This window comes from Dendropsophus ebraccatus, chromosome 1, assembly GCF_027789765.1.
Source record: "Dendropsophus ebraccatus isolate aDenEbr1 chromosome 1, aDenEbr1.pat, whole genome shotgun sequence".
NCBI lineage: Eukaryota > Metazoa > Chordata > Amphibia > Anura > Hylidae > Dendropsophus > Dendropsophus ebraccatus.
This window is the reverse complement of record NC_091454.1, coordinates 205,934,776-205,953,561: the sequence shown is the minus strand read 5'-3', so window position 1 is coordinate 205,953,561 and position 18,786 is coordinate 205,934,776. Positions and strand designations below refer to the sequence as shown.

At 45.4% G+C, this 18,786-nt stretch overlaps 1 protein-coding gene across 1 annotated transcript; it reads left to right on the top strand.

Annotated features, from left to right (window-relative positions):
* The first annotated feature begins 153 nt into the window (after positions 1-153).
* Positions 154-17,872, top strand: BAG4 (BAG cochaperone 4). The gene is made up of 6 exons (XM_069945594.1): positions 154-487; positions 10,568-10,660; positions 11,043-11,294; positions 12,600-12,758; positions 12,865-15,992; positions 16,338-17,872. Exons 1-5 carry the CDS (start codon positions 296-298, stop codon positions 13,333-13,335), a joined length of 1,167 nt encoding a protein of 388 aa, XP_069801695.1. The 5' UTR covers positions 154-295; the 3' UTR covers positions 13,336-15,992; positions 16,338-17,872.
* Positions 17,873-18,786: the final 914 nt, after the last annotated feature.

The following is an 18,786-nucleotide window of genomic DNA, read 5'->3' as shown; positions in this document are numbered from 1 at the left end:
GTGTGGTCGATGATTGGACGTGACGTCACGAAATCTTTTACTCGTGATTGGCTAGAATACTTGTAAAGGACGAGGGAAGGCGGCAACTTATGGGTAAAGTGACAGATAATTCTCCATACTCCTTATTGGCCGTTTGAAACTGTAGTGGGCGTGTCCAGTTTGGCACGCTCGCTTGTGATTGGCTGGTGGCTGCTCTCAGCGGGTGTGATTGGATGATTGTCGGTTGCCATGCTGCATACCGCGCCTGCGCAGTGGTAGTCGGTTTGCGCGGCTGGTTGTATGCTCAGCTACTTTCATGTCGACTACGCACAGACCTGGGGATGGCGGCGGATATTATCCGAGCGGGGATGTGCTGGCCCGGCAGCAGCAGCAGCAGCAGCAGCAGCAGGGGGAGGCGGCCGCGGGCTGGGGCTCCGGATACTACCCTCAGGAGGCCGCGAGGAGCTGGGCCGGAGGCGGAGAGATGGGAGGAGCTGCCGGAGCCCAGGTACTGCTGGATAGCCGCTATATCGGGGTCTGGGAAAGCTGGGTGACAGCCAATATGGCCGCTTCTAGAGGGTGGTCACCCGGCTGACTTCTATACCAGTGGGTGACAGCTCGAATAGGGGCGGGCACGGTTGTCACCTCATGGCCCCGCCCCCTTGTCACCATTCACACCTGTGGCATCATGGGAGTTGTAGTTTTATTAAAGAGTCACAGGGAAGAGGGGCACCTGGACAGTCCCTTTAAGGGACTTGTTAATAGTCTATCTGATGGGTGGGGGTGTCTGACACTCCACTGATCAGCTGTCTGCTAGAGCCTACACAGCGCCATACACAGGGCAGTGGCCGTGCTGGGGTACTGCAGCTCCTTTCTTATTGACTCCAATGTCATCCAGCATGGCCGCTACACAGTGTACTGACCTGCCTGGCTGTCGCCGGTGTTGTCCTCGCTATACAGGTGCCCTAGCTCTGGCAGACAGCGGATACAGATGGACTATAGGTCACCAGTAAAAAAAAACTTCTAAAAATAAAAACCCTTTAAGGGTGCGTTCACACGTACAGGATTCGCTGCAGATTTGATATCAATGTAACGAAATAACTGAACACAGCATCAAATCTGCTGCCGATCCTGTGTGATGTGTGAACAGGGGCTATTCCCATCTCCCAGAATTGTGCCCCCGCTTTAGGATTGGTGGAGCTCCCACCTCATAGTCTCCCATTGATTCTGAGAGTAAGGGGGCTGCTGCGTCTCCTAACCTTTCCTCCACACCTCTACTTCTGGCATCGACCCCCAGCCATCTCATACTCACCGGAGTGTCAGTCAAGTGTAGTGTTATGCCAGTGCTGAGATTGCATCTCTACGGTATGGTCGCATGCTGCGGATTTTCCGTCTCCTCGCTCCCCCTTCAGTCTGTTATCCCAAACAGGATTGGGGATGGGAGGGGGAGTGAGGGAAGATTACAGCCTCAGCACTTCAGAAGCTTATTTCACACTGTTGTGGAAGCACAGACCAATGTATGAAAGCTACCATGTGCCTCCTTGTCCTGACCGCTATCGAAGGGGGCCTTCACACACACCGGATCTGCAGCGGATTTCACACTGCGGATTCGGAGCCAAATCCGCTGCAGATCCAGTGTCAGTGCATCCCTATGAGAATACATCCCACTGCGTGCATGTGATTTAACCCCCCGCTGGCCGGAGCATACATCACTTCCTCCCTGCTTCGGGGGTTCCTGGCGTCTGCTGGTCCCGCTCCGCCAATCAGTGCACTGCCCCGCCGCTGAGCTGGAGGTCCTGCTGAGAACCTTGGAAGCAAGCCGGAGCGGGGAGGAGGCAATGTATGCTCCGGCCAGCGGGGGGTTAACTTGCGTACACACAGTGGGATGTATTCTCATAGGGATGCACTGCAGATCCGGTGTGTGTGGAGGCAACCTAACAGTGTCAGCAGTTTGGGACGTGAATTACAGCTGACGGACACATTGGCCTAGATGTATCAGTCTTTGTTTTCCACAGTAACCAATCACGGCTCAGCTTTCGTTTTACCAGAGCGCTATACAGTATGAAAGCTGAGCTGTGATTGGCTGCTCTAGGCAGACCAGGGGGAACAGTGATAGATCAGGGCCTCTGGCTGTAGGTTTATATTGGAGGTATTCGCTGACGACATTCATTATCTACAGCACAGGTGTCACACTCAGGCCCTCCAGCTGCTACAAATTTACACTTCCCAATATGCCTGGACAGCCAAATCTGATGCTGCGTTTACACAGAGCTATAATTCGCCCGATCGTACGATTAAAGATTTCGAAGTAACGTTTTGTTTTTTTTTATAACGATCAGCGTTTAGACGGAACGATATATCGTACGGAAAATTCATTTTGCGATCGCTTAAGCCTATCTCGCACATAGGAAAATTCAGTGAACGACTGTTTACACGGAACGATCTGCGAATATTTTGCGAAGGACGATTTAAGAACATGTTGTAAGATCAAAATGAACGATTTCTCGCTCGTCGTTCGATCGTTCGCTGCGTTTACACGTACGATTATCGTTCGAATTCGATCGTTATCGTGCAAATTCGCACGATAATCGTTCCGTGTAAATGCAGCATTAAGCTTTGGCTGCCCAGGGATGATAGGAAATGTAGTTTTGCAACAGCTGTAAGGCCTTGTGTGTGTAATGTCTGTGTACTCCGAGGTCCTACCCCTCCTACCCACCAGCATGTGGCAAACAATTGCCAACCAGTGACTGTCATGCTTTATGGTGCGTTCACACCTACAGGATCTGCAGCTGATTTTCTGCAGCAGATTTCATTTAAATAACTGAACACAGCATCAAATCTGCTGCAGATCCTGTAGGTGTGAACGCACCCTTAGGCTGGGTTCACACTATGTATATTTCAGGCAGTATTTGGTCCTCATGTCAGGTCCTCATAGCAACCAAAACCAGGAGTGGATTGAAAACACAGAAAGGATCTGTTCACACAATGGTGAAATTGAGTGGATGGCCGCCATATAACAGTAAATAACGGCCATTATTTCAATATAACAGCCGTTGTTTTAAAATAACAGCAAATATTTGCCATTAAATGGCGGCCATCCACTCAATTACAACATTATGTGAACAGAGCCTTTCTGTGTTTTCAATCCACTCCTGGTTTTGGTTGCTATACAGCCTCACAAATACAGCCTCAAATATACATAGTGTGAACCCAGCCTTATAGTGAATATAACAAAAGCAAAAATCTTGTCAGCTCACCCACGTGTTGTATGATAATTGTGCCGATGTAGGTTGCGTCCTGAAGCACGTGAAAAATATTGCGGGCCATAGCCTGTAGGCTATGCAAAACTCCAGTGATCACAGCTTCTGAAATCCCATCTGTTCTTTATTTGGGGACTACAAAAACATAAAAGACAAAAACAAATGTGCTAAACAACATGTTTTTTTTTTTTTAGCACTTTTGTTATTTATGTTTTTGTAGTGCCCAAATAAAGAACAGATTGGATTTTAGAAGCTGTGATCACTGGACTTTAATCGGATGTTTTAAAGTGTACCCGCTGGATCAGCAGTGGATTTCATGCTGCGGGTGGAGGTTTGGGTCTCCATGGCTACAAACATATGTGAGAAGGTAATGCACCCGACCCCCATTCTGATCCGGTGAGGGTCATGTGCGTTATGGTCTCATGTGTGATTGTAGCCACTTCTACCCACAGCGGGGAATTCACCTCTGATCCAGCAGCAGCCCTGATGACAGGAACACTTTAAGGTACTTACAGATCCCCTGGGAAGAGAGCGGCACTATACATGGTAGTAGGCACCCGGCTGGGCAGCACATGACTAGCACATGCTGTGAGTGTTATAGGGTCAGACGCTGCCAGTCTTATCAGTAGGTGCAGGGATCTGGAAGACATCTCTCGCCGCCTGGTGCCACTTGGCAGAAGACATTTCCGTGTAGAGGCCTTTATGGGTTCTTGGATACAGGAAAGCTGAATACGCAGGGGAAAGGCACCACACCTACCTCCAGCCGGGGCCTGACATCTCACTTCCTCATACACCATAAGCTTGTATAACATGGAGACGTGTAATGCTGCCTATACCAGGGGTAGGTAACCTTGGCTCTCCAGCTGTTACAAAACTACAACTACAATCACTCATCATGCCTGGACAGCCAAAGCTTTAGTTGTCCCGGCATGATGGGAGTTGTAGTTTTGCAACAGCTGGAGAGTCCAGTTTCCCTGCCCTATACTATGCAGTGGACCGGATCTCCAACACTGTCTACCTTCATATGAATTTTATATATAATATAGATTTATATACACACACTGATCAGTCATAGCACGCAGAGGCCTTGACTCCATAGAGCTGTGACATCTGGCAGCAGATCCTGTGTGGTTTCCATGGATAAGTCTCGTTCCTCCAGCACATCCCACAGATGATCGATAGGATTGAGATCATTCTCATGTTCCTTATTCCTGGACAATGTGTACAGTGTGGCTCCCCGGGGCATTATCCTGCTGAATAAGGCGGCTGCCATGATGGAGGGGTCTTGGTGTGTATAATGGTTAGGTAGTTGGTAGGTGTCACAGTAATACCCACTCCAACAGAACATTGCCCATCTCACTGCCCCGTCTTCTTCCGATAGTGAATCCTTGTGCCATCTTCTCCCCAGGTAAGTGATGCGCCCGGCCGCCCACATGATAACTCATCAGACCAGGCCACCTTGTTCCATGATCTATGCCTGATGCTCTTTTGTTCAGCGTCTAAAGGCCCTATTCCACGGAACATTTATTGGCCGTATTCAGCCAATATTGATTTGCTGCTGTCGCTCGGTGGAATAGAAGCAGTGGCAGTAGACCGCCATTATCCTCTATGGGCTGCCCAGACGATCTAGTGATCACCCGGGCAACTCCCTGTGGCCCCTCCCGCACTCACCCGCTCGCTGCCACGTGTAATATCGGTGGCAGCGAGCGGGAAACAAAGAGCAAACGAGCGCTTGTTTGCTCCTCTCCGTCGGCCCGTGGAATAGGGGCTTAAGGGCCCTATTACACAGGACGATTATCATGCGAAAAATCGTTATATTGTTCGAATTTAAGCGATAATCGTTCTGCGTAATTGCAGGCAACGATCGTAAAATTGTTCGTATGTCGATTGTTGATTTAGATCTGAACCTAAAATTATCGTTAATTGTTAGCTGTAATTCCACATTCGTTCGCTCAAGTTCCGCATTTGGTCACTAATCGGTCAGTGTAATTGCACATTGTCCGTTGTTTTGCTGGGATCAGAAGGAGTAAATGATCATAGTAACGATCGCAATAACTTTCATAGTACCGATTGTAACTAACGACCATCGTTCTGTGTAATATGGTGAACGATTTCAGGTTAACGATAAACAATCTCGTTTGCAATTGTTTATCGTTAGTCGTTAATCGTTAAAAATCGCTCCCTGTAATAGGACCCTAACCCAGTCATCACTATTTTCCCCTTGTTGTAGTGCCCCCCAGATCCTTTCTCCCACATTTCTCCATTTCAGGATCTGACTGATCCTTTTTTGTCTTACTATACCCCCCACCCCCACCCGCAGCAACAAGACGCCCGGTGTTATTTCCTCCCCCGTCACTAGTTTTATGAGCTCTAGTCGGGATAACAATGCTATTGTGTGTCGTTCCTTATTACATCACACAGCCATGCATCATTTATTTTGGAAGATGTCTCAAGTGTCTCTGCTCCTGAGTATTAACATTCTTCTAGTGCCAATGGTGACGGCACGGGCACTCCTTCTGGAGCTGCCTGAGCCTGCTCACTCCTCTTCATCACGTGCGGTGACGCCACTCCGTGACTCAGTGCTTAATACCTGGGATCAGAAGTGGCCAGATGCTTTATGACCTTCACAGGTAAGGACACTCTGTATAGTACCTCCACAGCCGGCGCTCTAGTATCCGTACCAGTTAGTGGCTACTCTTACACAGGCTCGGAGCTTGTTTTAGTACTAGGTTGTGTGTTTTATACTGTTGGCTTTGCTGCATTAGAATAGAAGGAGGTGATGTGATGACTGCTTGTCTTGTCGCAAACTCTAAAGCATGGGTCTCCAAACTGCGGCCCTTCAGCTGTTGCAAAACTACATTTCCCATCATGCCTGGACAGACAAATCCAATGCTTTAGCTTTCCAGGCATGATGGGAGTTGTGGTTTCGCAACAGCTGGAAGGGCCGCAGTTTGGAGGAGACCCATGCTCTAAAGCAAGTCCTGGATCCTCAGAGTATCTTATGACTACTTTACAAATCCAATATCGGTTACTATTTGTGATTTCTATATCAAGTATATAAACTAGTGCTCTACAAGTCATGAGGCTGAGTAATAGTGAACTGTATGTTGTATTGAAGCGTCTGAAGCTTCCTTGTGATCGGACCACTGGAGTCTCAAGAACAGGACTCCTGAAGTCCTCACATAGATGGAGTAGCAAGACGTAGACCACTATTCCATTCATTATTTATGGGCGTTGAGAAGATGGCCAAGCTCTGTGCCCACTCCCGTAGACCATAAGAGCGGTATCCCACCTCAGCCTGCTGTTTCACATGCCCAAATCTGGAAGTAGCCGCAAAGGAAGGACCGGAGTGGCATAGTACTGGCAGTGCAGAAGCCAGGGAGGTGAGTACATGTTTTTTTTTTTTTTATTCATTCACCCCTTCCATGGGTATACAGCTTAAGGGCCCTATTACACGGGACGATTATCATGCGAGAAATCATTAAATTGTTCGAATTTAAACAATCGTTCTGTGTAATTGCAGGCAACGATCGAAAAATCGTTTGTATGTCGTTGATCGTTGATTTAGATCTGAACCTAAAATCATCTTTAATCGTTCTCTGTAATTCCACATTGGTTCGCTCAAGTTCTGCATTTTTTCACTAATCGTTCAGTGTAATTGCACATTGTTCATTGTTTTGCAGGGATCAGAAGGAATAAACTGTCATAGTAACGATCGCAATAACAATCGTCGTAACGATCGCAATAACAATCGTCGTAACGATCGCAATAACAATCGTCGTAACGATCGCAATAACAATCGTCGTAACGATCGCAATAACAATCGTCGTAACGATCGCAATAACAATCGTCGTAACGATCGCAATAACAATCGTCGTAACGATCGCAATAACAATCGTCGTAACGATCGCAATAACAATCGTCGTAATGATCGTAACGACCATCGCTCTGTATAATATGGTGAACGATTTCAGGTTAACGATTAACAATCTCGTTTGCCATTGTTAGTCGGTAATTGTGAAAAATCGTTCAGTGTAATAGGACCCTAAGAGCCTTGTCCGGACAACCACTTTAATAAGAAACTAAACACAAGAACAAGGGGGCCTAATTTGAGGTTTGCTGGGTGACCGGTCAGAGGCAACATGAGAAAATATTACTTTACTGAAAGAGTAGTGGATGCTTGGAACAAACTTCCAGCTTAGGTGGCTGGTAAATCTACAGTAAGTGAATGTAAGCCTGGTTGGGGTATACATTTATCTATCCTAGGATAATAAGATAAAATAAGAGCGGAAAAGATGGAGCAGGTAAGGGATATGGAGCCCATTGGTTGGATCCCTGAACCAAGATCCTTGTTAGACACAATGCATTAGCTGCGTATGATAGCAGTCCGGGAATATGGAGATGTGGTCACGGCCGCTTCTGTGGAGAGTATGGCATAGGCTTTTATATCACCAGCCGCACCTTTACATCTTACAGATAGTTTATAGTGCTCCTTAACTTGCTTCTATATCTTGTATACATAAGGGTGGTCGGGGAATATATCAGTAATAGGACACTGGCCTTACTACATAAGGGTGGTCGGGGAATATATCAGTAATAGGACACTGGCCCTATTACATAAGGGGGGTCTGGGAATATATCAGTAATAGGACACTGACATAAGGGTGGTCGGGGAATATATCAGTAATAGGACACTGGCTCTATTACATAAGGGTGGTCGGGGGAATATATCAGTAATAGGACACTGGCCCTATTACATAAGGGTCGTCGGGGAATATATCAGTAATAGGACACTGGCTCTATTACATAAGGGTGGTCGGGGGATATATCAGTAATAGGACACTGGCCCTATTACATAAGGGTGGTCGGGGAATATATCAGTAATAGGACACTGGCCCTATTACATAAGGGGGGTCGGGGGGATATATCAGTAATAGGACACTGGCCCTATTAGATAAGGGTGGTCAGGAATATATCAGTAATAGGACACTGGCCCTATTACATAAGGGGGGTCGGGGGATATATCAGTAATAGGACACTGGCCCTATTACATAAGGGTGGTCGGGGAAAAGATGACGGTCACTATTTGTCAGTTTGTTTCTGAGCTGGAAGAGTCCATTGTGTGGGGGGAGATCTGTGCTGTTCTCTTCCTGGATGCTGGATGATTGTATATGAGCAGCAGTGTAATATGAAGATATCCTGTGTAATATAGAGGAGGAGAAGACATAGGTAGTGTAGCAGTAACCTCTGTCCTCAGTGTGGTGTTTTCTCTCTGGGAGAAGATTGTGTGTTTTTCTTCAGTGTTCTATGGCTGCAGCTGTGTGTGTGTGTGTGTGCGCGCTATGGCTACGGCTACAGGAGGCTGTGTGTGTGTGTGTGTGCTATGACTGCAGCAGGCTGTGTGTATGTGTGCTATGGCCGCAGCAAGCAGAGTGTGTGTGTGTGTGGGGGGGGGTGCTATGGCTGCAGCAGGCTGTGTGTGTGTGTGTGTGTGTGTGTGCGCGCACTATGACTGCAGCAGGCTGTGTGTATGTGTGCTATGGCCGCAGCAAGCCAAATGTGTGTGGGGGGGGGGGGGGGGGGGGGGGAGGGTGCTATTGCTGCAGCAGGCTGTGTGTGTTTGTGTGTGTGCTCTATTGCGTGCCCCCACAGTGACCCCTCTCTATATCACTATGTGTGACACCTCTCTATATCACTATGTGTGACCCCTCTCTATATCACTATGTGTGACCTCTCTATATCACTATGTGTGACCCCTCTATATCACTGTGTGACCCCTCTCTATATCACTATGTGTGACCCCTCTCTATATCACTGTGTGACCCCTCTATATCACTATGTGTGACCCCCTCTCTATATCACTGTGTGACCCCTCTCTATATCACTGTGTGACCCCTCTCTATATCACTATGTGTGAGCCCTCTCTATATCACTGTGTGACCCCTCTCTATATCACTGTGTGAGCCCTCTCTATATCACTGTGTGAGCCCTCTCTATATCACTGTGTGACCCCCCTCTCTATATCACTATGTGTGACCCCCTCTCTATATCACTATGTGTGACCCCCTCTCTATATCACTGTGTGACCCCCTCTCTATATCACTATGTGTGACCCCTCTCTATATCACTGTGTGACCTCTCTATATCACTATGTGTGACCCCTCTCTATATCACTGTGTGACCCCTCTCTATATCACTATGTGTGAGCCCTCTCTATATCACTATGTGTGACCCCCTCTCTATATCACTGTGTGACCCCCTCTCTATATCACTGTGTGACCCCCTCTCTATATCACTATGTGTGACCCCTCTCTATATCACTGTGTGACCCCCTATCTATATCACTATGTGTGACCCCTCTATATCACTATGTGTGACCCCTCTCTATATCACTATGTGTGACCCCTCTCTATATCACTATGTGTGACCCCCTCTCTATATCACTATGTGTGACCCCCTCTCTATATCACTATGTGTGACCCCCTCTCTATATCACTATGTGTGACCCCTCTCTATATCACTATGTGTGACCCCCTCTCTATATCACTATGTGTGACCCCCTCTCTATATCACTATGTGTGACCCCCTCTCTATATCACTATGTGTGACCCCCTCTCTATATCACTATGTGTGACCCCTTTCTATATCACTGTGTGACCTCTCTATATCACTATGTGTGACCTCTCTATATCACTATGTGTAACCTCTCTATATCACTGTGTGACCCCCTGTATATCACTGTGTGACCCCCTGTATATCACTATGTGTGACCCCTCTGTATATCACTATGTGTGACCCCTCTGTATCACTATGTGTAACCCCCTGTATATCACTATGGCTGACCTCTATATCACAGGGATCTGGCATTGTTAGCAGTGTTTCTTTAAGTATGGTGAATATTTAGTTAGAAACAGAAGATTGTCAGCAGGAAAAGACCACCTGCTCCATCTAATCTAGTTGTGAGTAGTTCAGGACATGGAGGCTGGAGACTGGCTGCATCCACTGCACACACAGGAGAAGCTGCTTTATATACAGGATTCCTTTATTCCCTCAGAAATTGCCCCAGGATCATGTAGGACATTAGGGAGAAGCTGCTGAGCCAGTGTGATAGATAACTCCTCTGGTATGTGACCGGCCATTTATGAAGGAGCAGGAGTCTGAGTCGGTCCTGATAAAATTCAGGAGTCTGAGTAGGAGCTGCGGCTTACCGAATCCACAGCCCTGCTTTGCAGCAAATATGCACTGTGTATATTAGTGCCATAAGGGGTCTTATTTTGCATCTCAATATTATCATTAGGATTTATCCTGTCTGCTCTGCTCTGTCCTAGAATTCTCCATATCCCGGATACGATCCCAGCGGCTGGTCCTGTGCAGGTCAGCCCCGTCCTCCCTATCCCCCTGCGTACACAGTTGGAGGTCAGGTATGTAACATATCACTATAGATCAGTAGGTCATGTAAATTCTGTTCATCTTCCGTCAGGTTTCTGAACAATTACAGAGAGAAAAATCTTCTCAGTCCCCAAAGTATAAAATGATAAGAGGGGGATGCAGCAGCAGATCCTGTCTGTGAGAGGGGAGGGGGAGGTGAAATCATCTGATTGTGTCTCACACCATGATTAGGACTGTGAATATTCTTGTAATAACACTTATACGTTACCATATCATCTACAATTGGTAGTCTCCCTATTCATCATTTTAGTCCTCCACGATTATGCATTTACCGTCACTTTGTTCTGCATTGATATTACATAGACATAGTCTAATCTAATGCATAAGGCTAATGTGTGCTATTTTTTCTCATAGGGGATGGAGCACTATACCAATGGTTCGTATGGACAACCATATAACCAGTCTACAATGAACCCACCCTACCCTGGTCTCCATCCACCAAACCCTTACTACTCATCCCCCTCACAACCTCACTATTCTGTTGATCCCTACAAGTCGGCCATGCAGCAAGGGGCTCCGCAGGCACCTTCTCATTGGGGATACGCCCAGCAAGGGTGTCACAATATTCCCCAGCAGCGCCAACCGTTTCCTCAGTACCCACCTCCAGTAAGTATTAGCGATCCCGTCCTGGACTAGTTTAGTGACACAGATATCGGTAAAACTAATTTGTGGTTACGGAGATCCAGAAACAGATGACAGCTGTATCCAGGGTCTTCATCTGCTGTTTATTTAGGGCACATGCATTGGGGATTTCTCCATCAGGGCAGCCCATTTTAGCACTGAGATGAAAATCTGAATGTCAGCGCAGAGCATATATACTCTCATGAATCTTAGCATAGACAGTGGCCATGTTTACTGGTGGCCTAGGGGAAAGGAGAGGTGGTGTGCATGTCAGCAGGTCAGGATCCAAAACTCTTTGTCCTTCAGTTATGGACACTATGGGATAGTAATGGTGTGTTGTGCTGTATTTTATCGAAAGTACCACCATGTAGATGGCATCCCCCTAGATGACCATGTAGACAATATACTTCTAGACAGCTTCAGGAGATGACATGTAGACCACACGTGTCAAACTCAGGCTCTCCAGCTGTTACAAAACTACATTTCCAATCACGTCTGGACAGCCAAAGCTAAAGTATCCCTCTAGACAGCTTCAGAAAACTACCATGTAGACAGTATCCCTCTAGACAGCTTCAGGAGACGACCATGTAGACAGTATCCCTCTAGACAGCTTCAGGAAACGACCATGTAGACAGTTTCTCTCTAGACAGCTTCAGGAGATGACATATATTGTAGACAGTATCCCTCTAGACAGCTTCAGGAGATGACATGTATTGTAGACAGCATCCCTCTAGACAGCTTCAGTAGATGACCTCCCTACAGGAAGCTTAGGAGACTCCGCCAGTATCAGAGTTCTCCCGTGTATCTTGTGATGTCAGTACTCACACTACGGAGTCTACGGGAGAGTAGTGTGAGCAGTGATGACACAGAAGAACGCTCATACTGGCGGAAGCATTGCCGCTGGCCGGGGCATGCTTCCATTAGGACTCCATTGTCAACACTTCTAAGGATTACATGCACTGAAACCTTTCCTACTAGTGGACAAGAGATCACAGACGCGTAGAGTTCATCTCAGTATCTGTGAGTAGGCCCGTACCTGTCTGGTATGCTTTATGGTCACCTTTTCTTTGTAGATTCATTTTCATACACAGCTGATTGGGGCATTAGGTGCATATATTTTCACTGTGTATTTTGTGGGGATATACGGGTTCTCCCGTGTAGCACTTCAGCAGCGAGCAATCTACTGCTGTACAAGCGCCATGCACAAATACATCACCTGTCAGTAATATATACTGGTTTAGTTATTACCATTTGCGAACATAGTGACCTTATTGTGTACTATATATGCAGGGTACTAGAGATGACAGCTGGAATATGTATGGAGCTCCTAACCACTACCAGTGGCACTCGGCACCACCACCCCCCAACCCAAATGGGCCACATTATATGCCTGGAGGAAGACCGCCCTGGCCAGGAGGAGAAGTCCAGTCACCAGTTTATGATGTAAAGGTGAGAATTACTAACCGGGCTATGTCTTTCCTATTACAGATCACATAGTTGAAATCTGTTTCATAGGTCTATAAAATCGATTAGTAAATTTTCATTTTCATTTTAGGATTCGCCTCAAAATCCTGGTTACAACCATCAGAGACCGTTCCCAGGCTACCCTTCCGATATCCCTCCTTGTCCACCTTCTGAGTCTAAGCCAACCCAACCTCCACCCAACCCTCATTACAGCGCCTCTCCACAGATGTATAACCGGAAGGAGCCTTCCAATCCAGAACCGGCTCCGAGGTCCAAAGAAGCTAGCAATGTCCCCATCGATCCCTCCGGCAACTCACATCCGGGGATATTAAAGATCAACCAGGTCTTGGATAGGGTGGTGGATCTGGAAAGAGAAGTGGATGAGTTTGTAGGGAAAAAGACTGACATGAGTTATCGGTGCTTAGAAGAGCTGTTGACCAAGGAATTACTTGAGCTAGATTCAGTAGAAACTGGTGGCCAAGACAGTATTCGGCATGCACGGAAGGAAGCCGTCAGAAAACTGCAATCTATTCTGGAGAGGCTTGAAAGGAAGGGGCTGTGATTTCTTCGAGGAACCTCTTTAGGAAAACCAGCTATGGCATCAGTCAACAGGATCTCGAGAGTTCTTGGAGAACATATGTGGCCAGTCAACGATCTGAAGAAGCCAAGATCTGATCAAGGGAAGAAGAGTTTTCAAAGCCTGGTGGATTCTGAGATATATGAAAAATAAATTGTGGGGAAGGGTGGGATTTTGAGGGATACTTTGCCACTAGATGAACATGGCTAACAGATGTACAGATAGACCGCCATTTTTTTTTTTTTTTTGAGTCACCTTGAGGAATGTACAGAAATGATGTTTATTTCCAGAAACTTTTCAACTAAAGAAAAACAAATGTTTTACGTGAATCAGGAGTTTTCCGTGAAGCTTACCTTTATTTTTTAAGTAAATCAAGCCATTTGTGAATAAACAGGTTTTAATTGTTTGAAGCCATTTCAAGATGTACGCCGGTGACAGCACAGACTGTAGACCAGCAGTAAGACGTTTACGCCCATGGTCCTTGTGATTTTTGACATAATAAACCGGAACAGCCCTGTGACCCATGCTTCGCTTCGGCCATAAAATCCTGTCCATACTTATTTGTCAATGAACGGTCATTGGAAACCAAGAATTGTGACTTCTCCTGCACCTTCCTCATGGGTTACCAATCTTGTGGGACTGTCTTGATAAAGCTGGGACATGCTTGGAACCTAAACAATGACCAAAATCTTTACCTGGTGGTGTTTGATCTTGTACCGAGCCAATGTCTATTGCCCACAAAACAGAGGCTCTGCCCAGTCCAATGTCACCTGTGATCACTTTAAGCCTCACAGCTTGTACGTGTAGACGGTTTGGTTCCCTCCGCAAACCTAAAGCAGTGGTTGCTTTGCACACTGCAGACGTAATTTATGTAAATGTTCAACATTGAGATATTTCTTATTGTCTTTACATGTCCTTCTTAAAGTCTACCTGTCATGGCGCCTACTGCCAGATTACCAGCAAGTTACCAAAGTTCGTGTCTCCTTGGATACCAACACACAATAAGACCGTAATGTGTGCGTCCCCCTTTGGATCCAATAGTGGTGGCACGCGTTACACTCTCATTGCATGTTGGTATCCAAGGAGACCAGAACTTCCGGATTAACAAAGGAACTTGCCGGCAATCCGGCAGCGGGTGTCATGACAGGTACACTTTTTAAGAAGGCTCCTCCAGAGAAACAAATTTTTACAGAAATCCGATTAATAAGTCATTAACAGGCAGAAAGGTGTGATTCAAGACCTAAGTAACCCAAAGAGACAACTGGTTGCTAAGGAAACACTGCTTGACAACCAGTAGGCCTCACTTATCAAAACTGCCTAACTTGTAGTAAAATTGGCTTGGTCGCTCATAGCAACCATTGGTTGGGCAACAAAGACTATTACTTTGGTGTTTAAATTTATATAAGACTCTGTTGCTCATAGCAACCTATCACAGCTCATCTTTAATTTTACCGGAGAAATAAGAGTTAGGCTGTAATTGGTTGCTATGGGCAACACAGCGAATCTTACTATAAGAGTGCAATAAATCACCCGACTGTATAAGTAGAACAAGGGGGAACCTTTGGCCTTCTAGCTGTTGCAAAACTACATTTACCACCAGCCTGGACAGGCAAAGCGAAAGCTGTCCAAGCATGATGGGAAATTTAGTTTTGCAACAGTTGGAGGACCAAAGGTTCCCTGACACTGCTCATGACTGATTTAATTTGATACTCAGTAAATTTAAAATGGTACTTGTTATAAAGTACACTGGATCCGGCGCGGCATATAACCCATTTGCAGCCGGAAGTTCAGGGTATCTATAGAGACAACCGCGCCAGGTCAGTACTGCGAGCCAGCCCAATCGGATGAGAACGTGGGCAGAACGCTGTAACAACCTGGCATGGTCATCTCCATGGATACTCGAACCTCCTGTGGCAAATAAATTGTGCGCTGCGCCAGGTGGGTCCAGCGTATTTTGTGACAGGTATGCTTTAACAGAAGCAATTTGTCAGGAGTCAGATGATGACATTCAGATTTTTCTGGGAAAGGACTAGCGCTTACTAGCACCATGTTGATGATGGCTTAATGGATGCTATTGAAGGGATTACTCCACTGTGTGGATTGGTAGGAATAATAACAGGCTGCTATTAACAAGTATGGCGGAATAGCCTAAGCGCCTGAAGTTCTTTTACACTGTCCTATATTTGTAGTATTCTAATACCAGGCGTATCGGCGTACAGTCCAGGATGTGGCTGTATCTATCTTGGCACAATATTGAGTGCTATAGAGAAGTGGATGTCTATGTTTTAGGTCCTACATTCTATAGTTCATCTAATTTGTCTCTTTGTATAATTTCCTAGCAGTTAGGGCCTTTGTTTCCATACTTAATCCGCTGCGGATTTAATCAGTATAAATAAACAGCTCAAATCCGCATTGGATTAAAGGGGTTAACCAGGATTAGGAAAACGGCGCTGCTTTCTTCCAGGGAAAAAAAAAACACTCTTGTCCCCTAGATTGTGTGTGGTATTGCAGCTCTGTTCTACTGAAGTGGATTGAGTAGAGTTGTAATACCACCTAAGGACAAGTGTGGCGCTGTGTTGGAGGAATGCAGTCATGTTTTCTTATACTGGATCTTTTATGTGCGCATTAACATACTCTTTAAGGCTGGGTTCACACACAGTATATTTCAGGCTGTATATTTGAGGCTGTATAGCAACCAAAACCAGGAGTGGATTGAAAACACAGAAAGGCTCTGTTCACACAATGTTGTAATCAAGTGGATGGCCGCCATTTAATGGCAAATATTTTCTGTTATCTTAATACAATGGCTTCTGTATTGAAATAATGGCCGTTATTTACCGTTATATGACGGCCATCCACTCAATTTCACCATTGTGTGGACAGAGCCTTTCTGTGTTTTCAATCCACTCCTGGTTTTGGTTGCTATGAGGACCTGACATGAGGACCAAATACAGCCTGAAATATACTGTGTGTGAACCCAGCCTAAGAGTATTCCGCTCAGCACTAGTGGCTTGTGATCCTTATACTTGCCAAGTGTGTCTACTGGACTTGCTACTTAATGCAGCCAGTACTGTACTAGCACTGCCTACCCCCCCGACTTCTCACAGTGTAATGCAGCTTCCTCAGGAGAACATAACGGAACACCCTATTAGCAAAGAGGCATATACAGCTGCAAACCGTCTTCAGCATTACCGGAGCTAATGACAACCTGTTCGTAACGCCACATTTGGAAACTCCGCGTCAGGGGATTAAAATCAGTAATGGTAAAACTGGGAAATTACAAATGCTAATGTTTCCAAAAGATTTTTTCAAGCTCCTTATAAAAATCAGGGTTCAGTTAAAGTATTTTGGTCAGTGTTTTAAGCAGGAATGAGCAAATTTACAGTACTAGCGAAGCACTTCGCTAAGCGGTCAATTTGGCAATCCCTAGTTTTAAGCCAAAATCAGGGATCTAACCAACGCTTGGTTGTGGGCAAAACTTCTGACCAAAAAACTGTGGATCCAAATTTTTCCTGAAACGAATCAGCACAGACCTATTGGCAATCATGTAATGGTGTTGAAGAATAGGTATGTGCTTTAAGGTGCTCGGGCCATGAAGCCATACTTGTCCTTGTGGTATCTCAGATAACCCTACAATATGGCAAATGTTATCTAAAGGGGTTGTCCAGGCTTAGAAAAACATGACCGCTGTCAACAGAAACAGCATTACCCTTGTTCATAGTCTGAATGTGGTTTTTCAGCTCAGTTCCATTGAAGTGAATGGAGCTGAATTGTAAGACCTCACACAACCTGAGGACAGGGGTGGTGCTATATTTTCCACATTGCAGTAAGTGGCTGTCGTCTCAGTTACTGTTCCATACGCCTCCTTGCGTTATTTCCTGGCACGCACTTATGACAACTAAGCTTTAATATGTATATTACAGCCGTAGGAAATGATGCATCGTGGAATCTGATCTGCAACATTGGCATTGTCTTTGTTACCAATGGAAGCTAGACATTTCCGCTACTGTAAAAACATGGATGGGGGGAGGGGTTATTTCTGAAAATTTTGCACTAGTGAGCGTCTTGCCCTTTAAATGCAGAATACGTCACCTAAGTCGGTAGCTTCACCACTTGTAATGTAATTTTCCGGTGTGGATAACATTGTCTGAACTCTGGGAATAACTAAGACAATCGTAAAACTTTCTCACAGGAGGGGGTGAGATTATCCTGCCAGGATATTACCAATTTAATAATAGGTTTCTATTATCTCAGGAAAATGACTGTGTCCAGTAGATGGATTCTGGAATAGGAGAAAAAAAAAGCAAAAATGAACCTAATTCCTTCTTAAAACCCTTCTGTATGGGGGAAGATATCCTTTAAATCACCATGGCAACAGGAAGGACTTGAATCTGGCATCCAGCCGTCTTGGGGATGATCGGAAGTTTTAATATTTGCACTGAGGAAAACTGATTGCTATGTACATTACCTATATATAATGAAGGCACTTGTCGAGTTTCCTAAATAAAGCCATATAGAAATACATTGGGTGGTTATCCTCTGTTCTCTGTGTTATTCTATGTAGTATATGTGATATTGCAGCTTTACTAGTATATAAAGCGTACCTGTCATTTCGATTAACTTTTCAGGATAATCAACCCTGTGTGTACATGAGGAGCAGCACTATATCTGGTCAGTATATAACTTATATACAGTTTGGCGTTTTTCATCAGGTTTCCCAACTGTCATTTCTGAGCTAGTGGATGGAGACTAGCTGCTATGATGCTCCTATAGAAACGGAATCCTGCTTCCCCATTTCTCCATACACACATTACAGAACAGTACTGAGTAGTGTAAGCTGTGGATCCAGGACTGGGGTGTTATATAACAATAAAAGCAGTAACATGGAGGACATTTTAGAGCAGTACTGAGTAGTGTAAGCTGTGGATCCAGGACTGATGTGTTATATAACAATAAAAGCAGTAACATGGAGGACATTTTAGAGCAGTACTGAGTAGTGTAAGCTGTGGATCCAGGACTGGGGTGTTATATAACAATAAAAGCAGTAACATGGAGGACATTTTAGAGCAGTACTGAGTAGTGTAAGCTGTGAATACAGCACTAGGGTGATATATAACAGTAAAAGCAGTAGTATGTTTATGTGACATCTGTCTTCACTCTACTGCAGCTGTAACCTGAAATCCCTGACAGTTTGTATCTCTGCCGCTCTGAGAACTGATCTCACCAGTGAACTGAGAGTGAGCAGTGCGAGAAGGAGAAGAATCTATTGTATTCATGACTTTGTGGGGAAACCATGATTACTCTTTAAATGGTCAGTTTCATTTCAGGAAACTTCCTAATTCAATAGTGTAAGTGAATATTAAAAAAAATGTATCTTATCAGATAAAAGTACCTCTTTCTCTTATCAGGCTCCACTTCTGTGTGTCCCCGACCCCA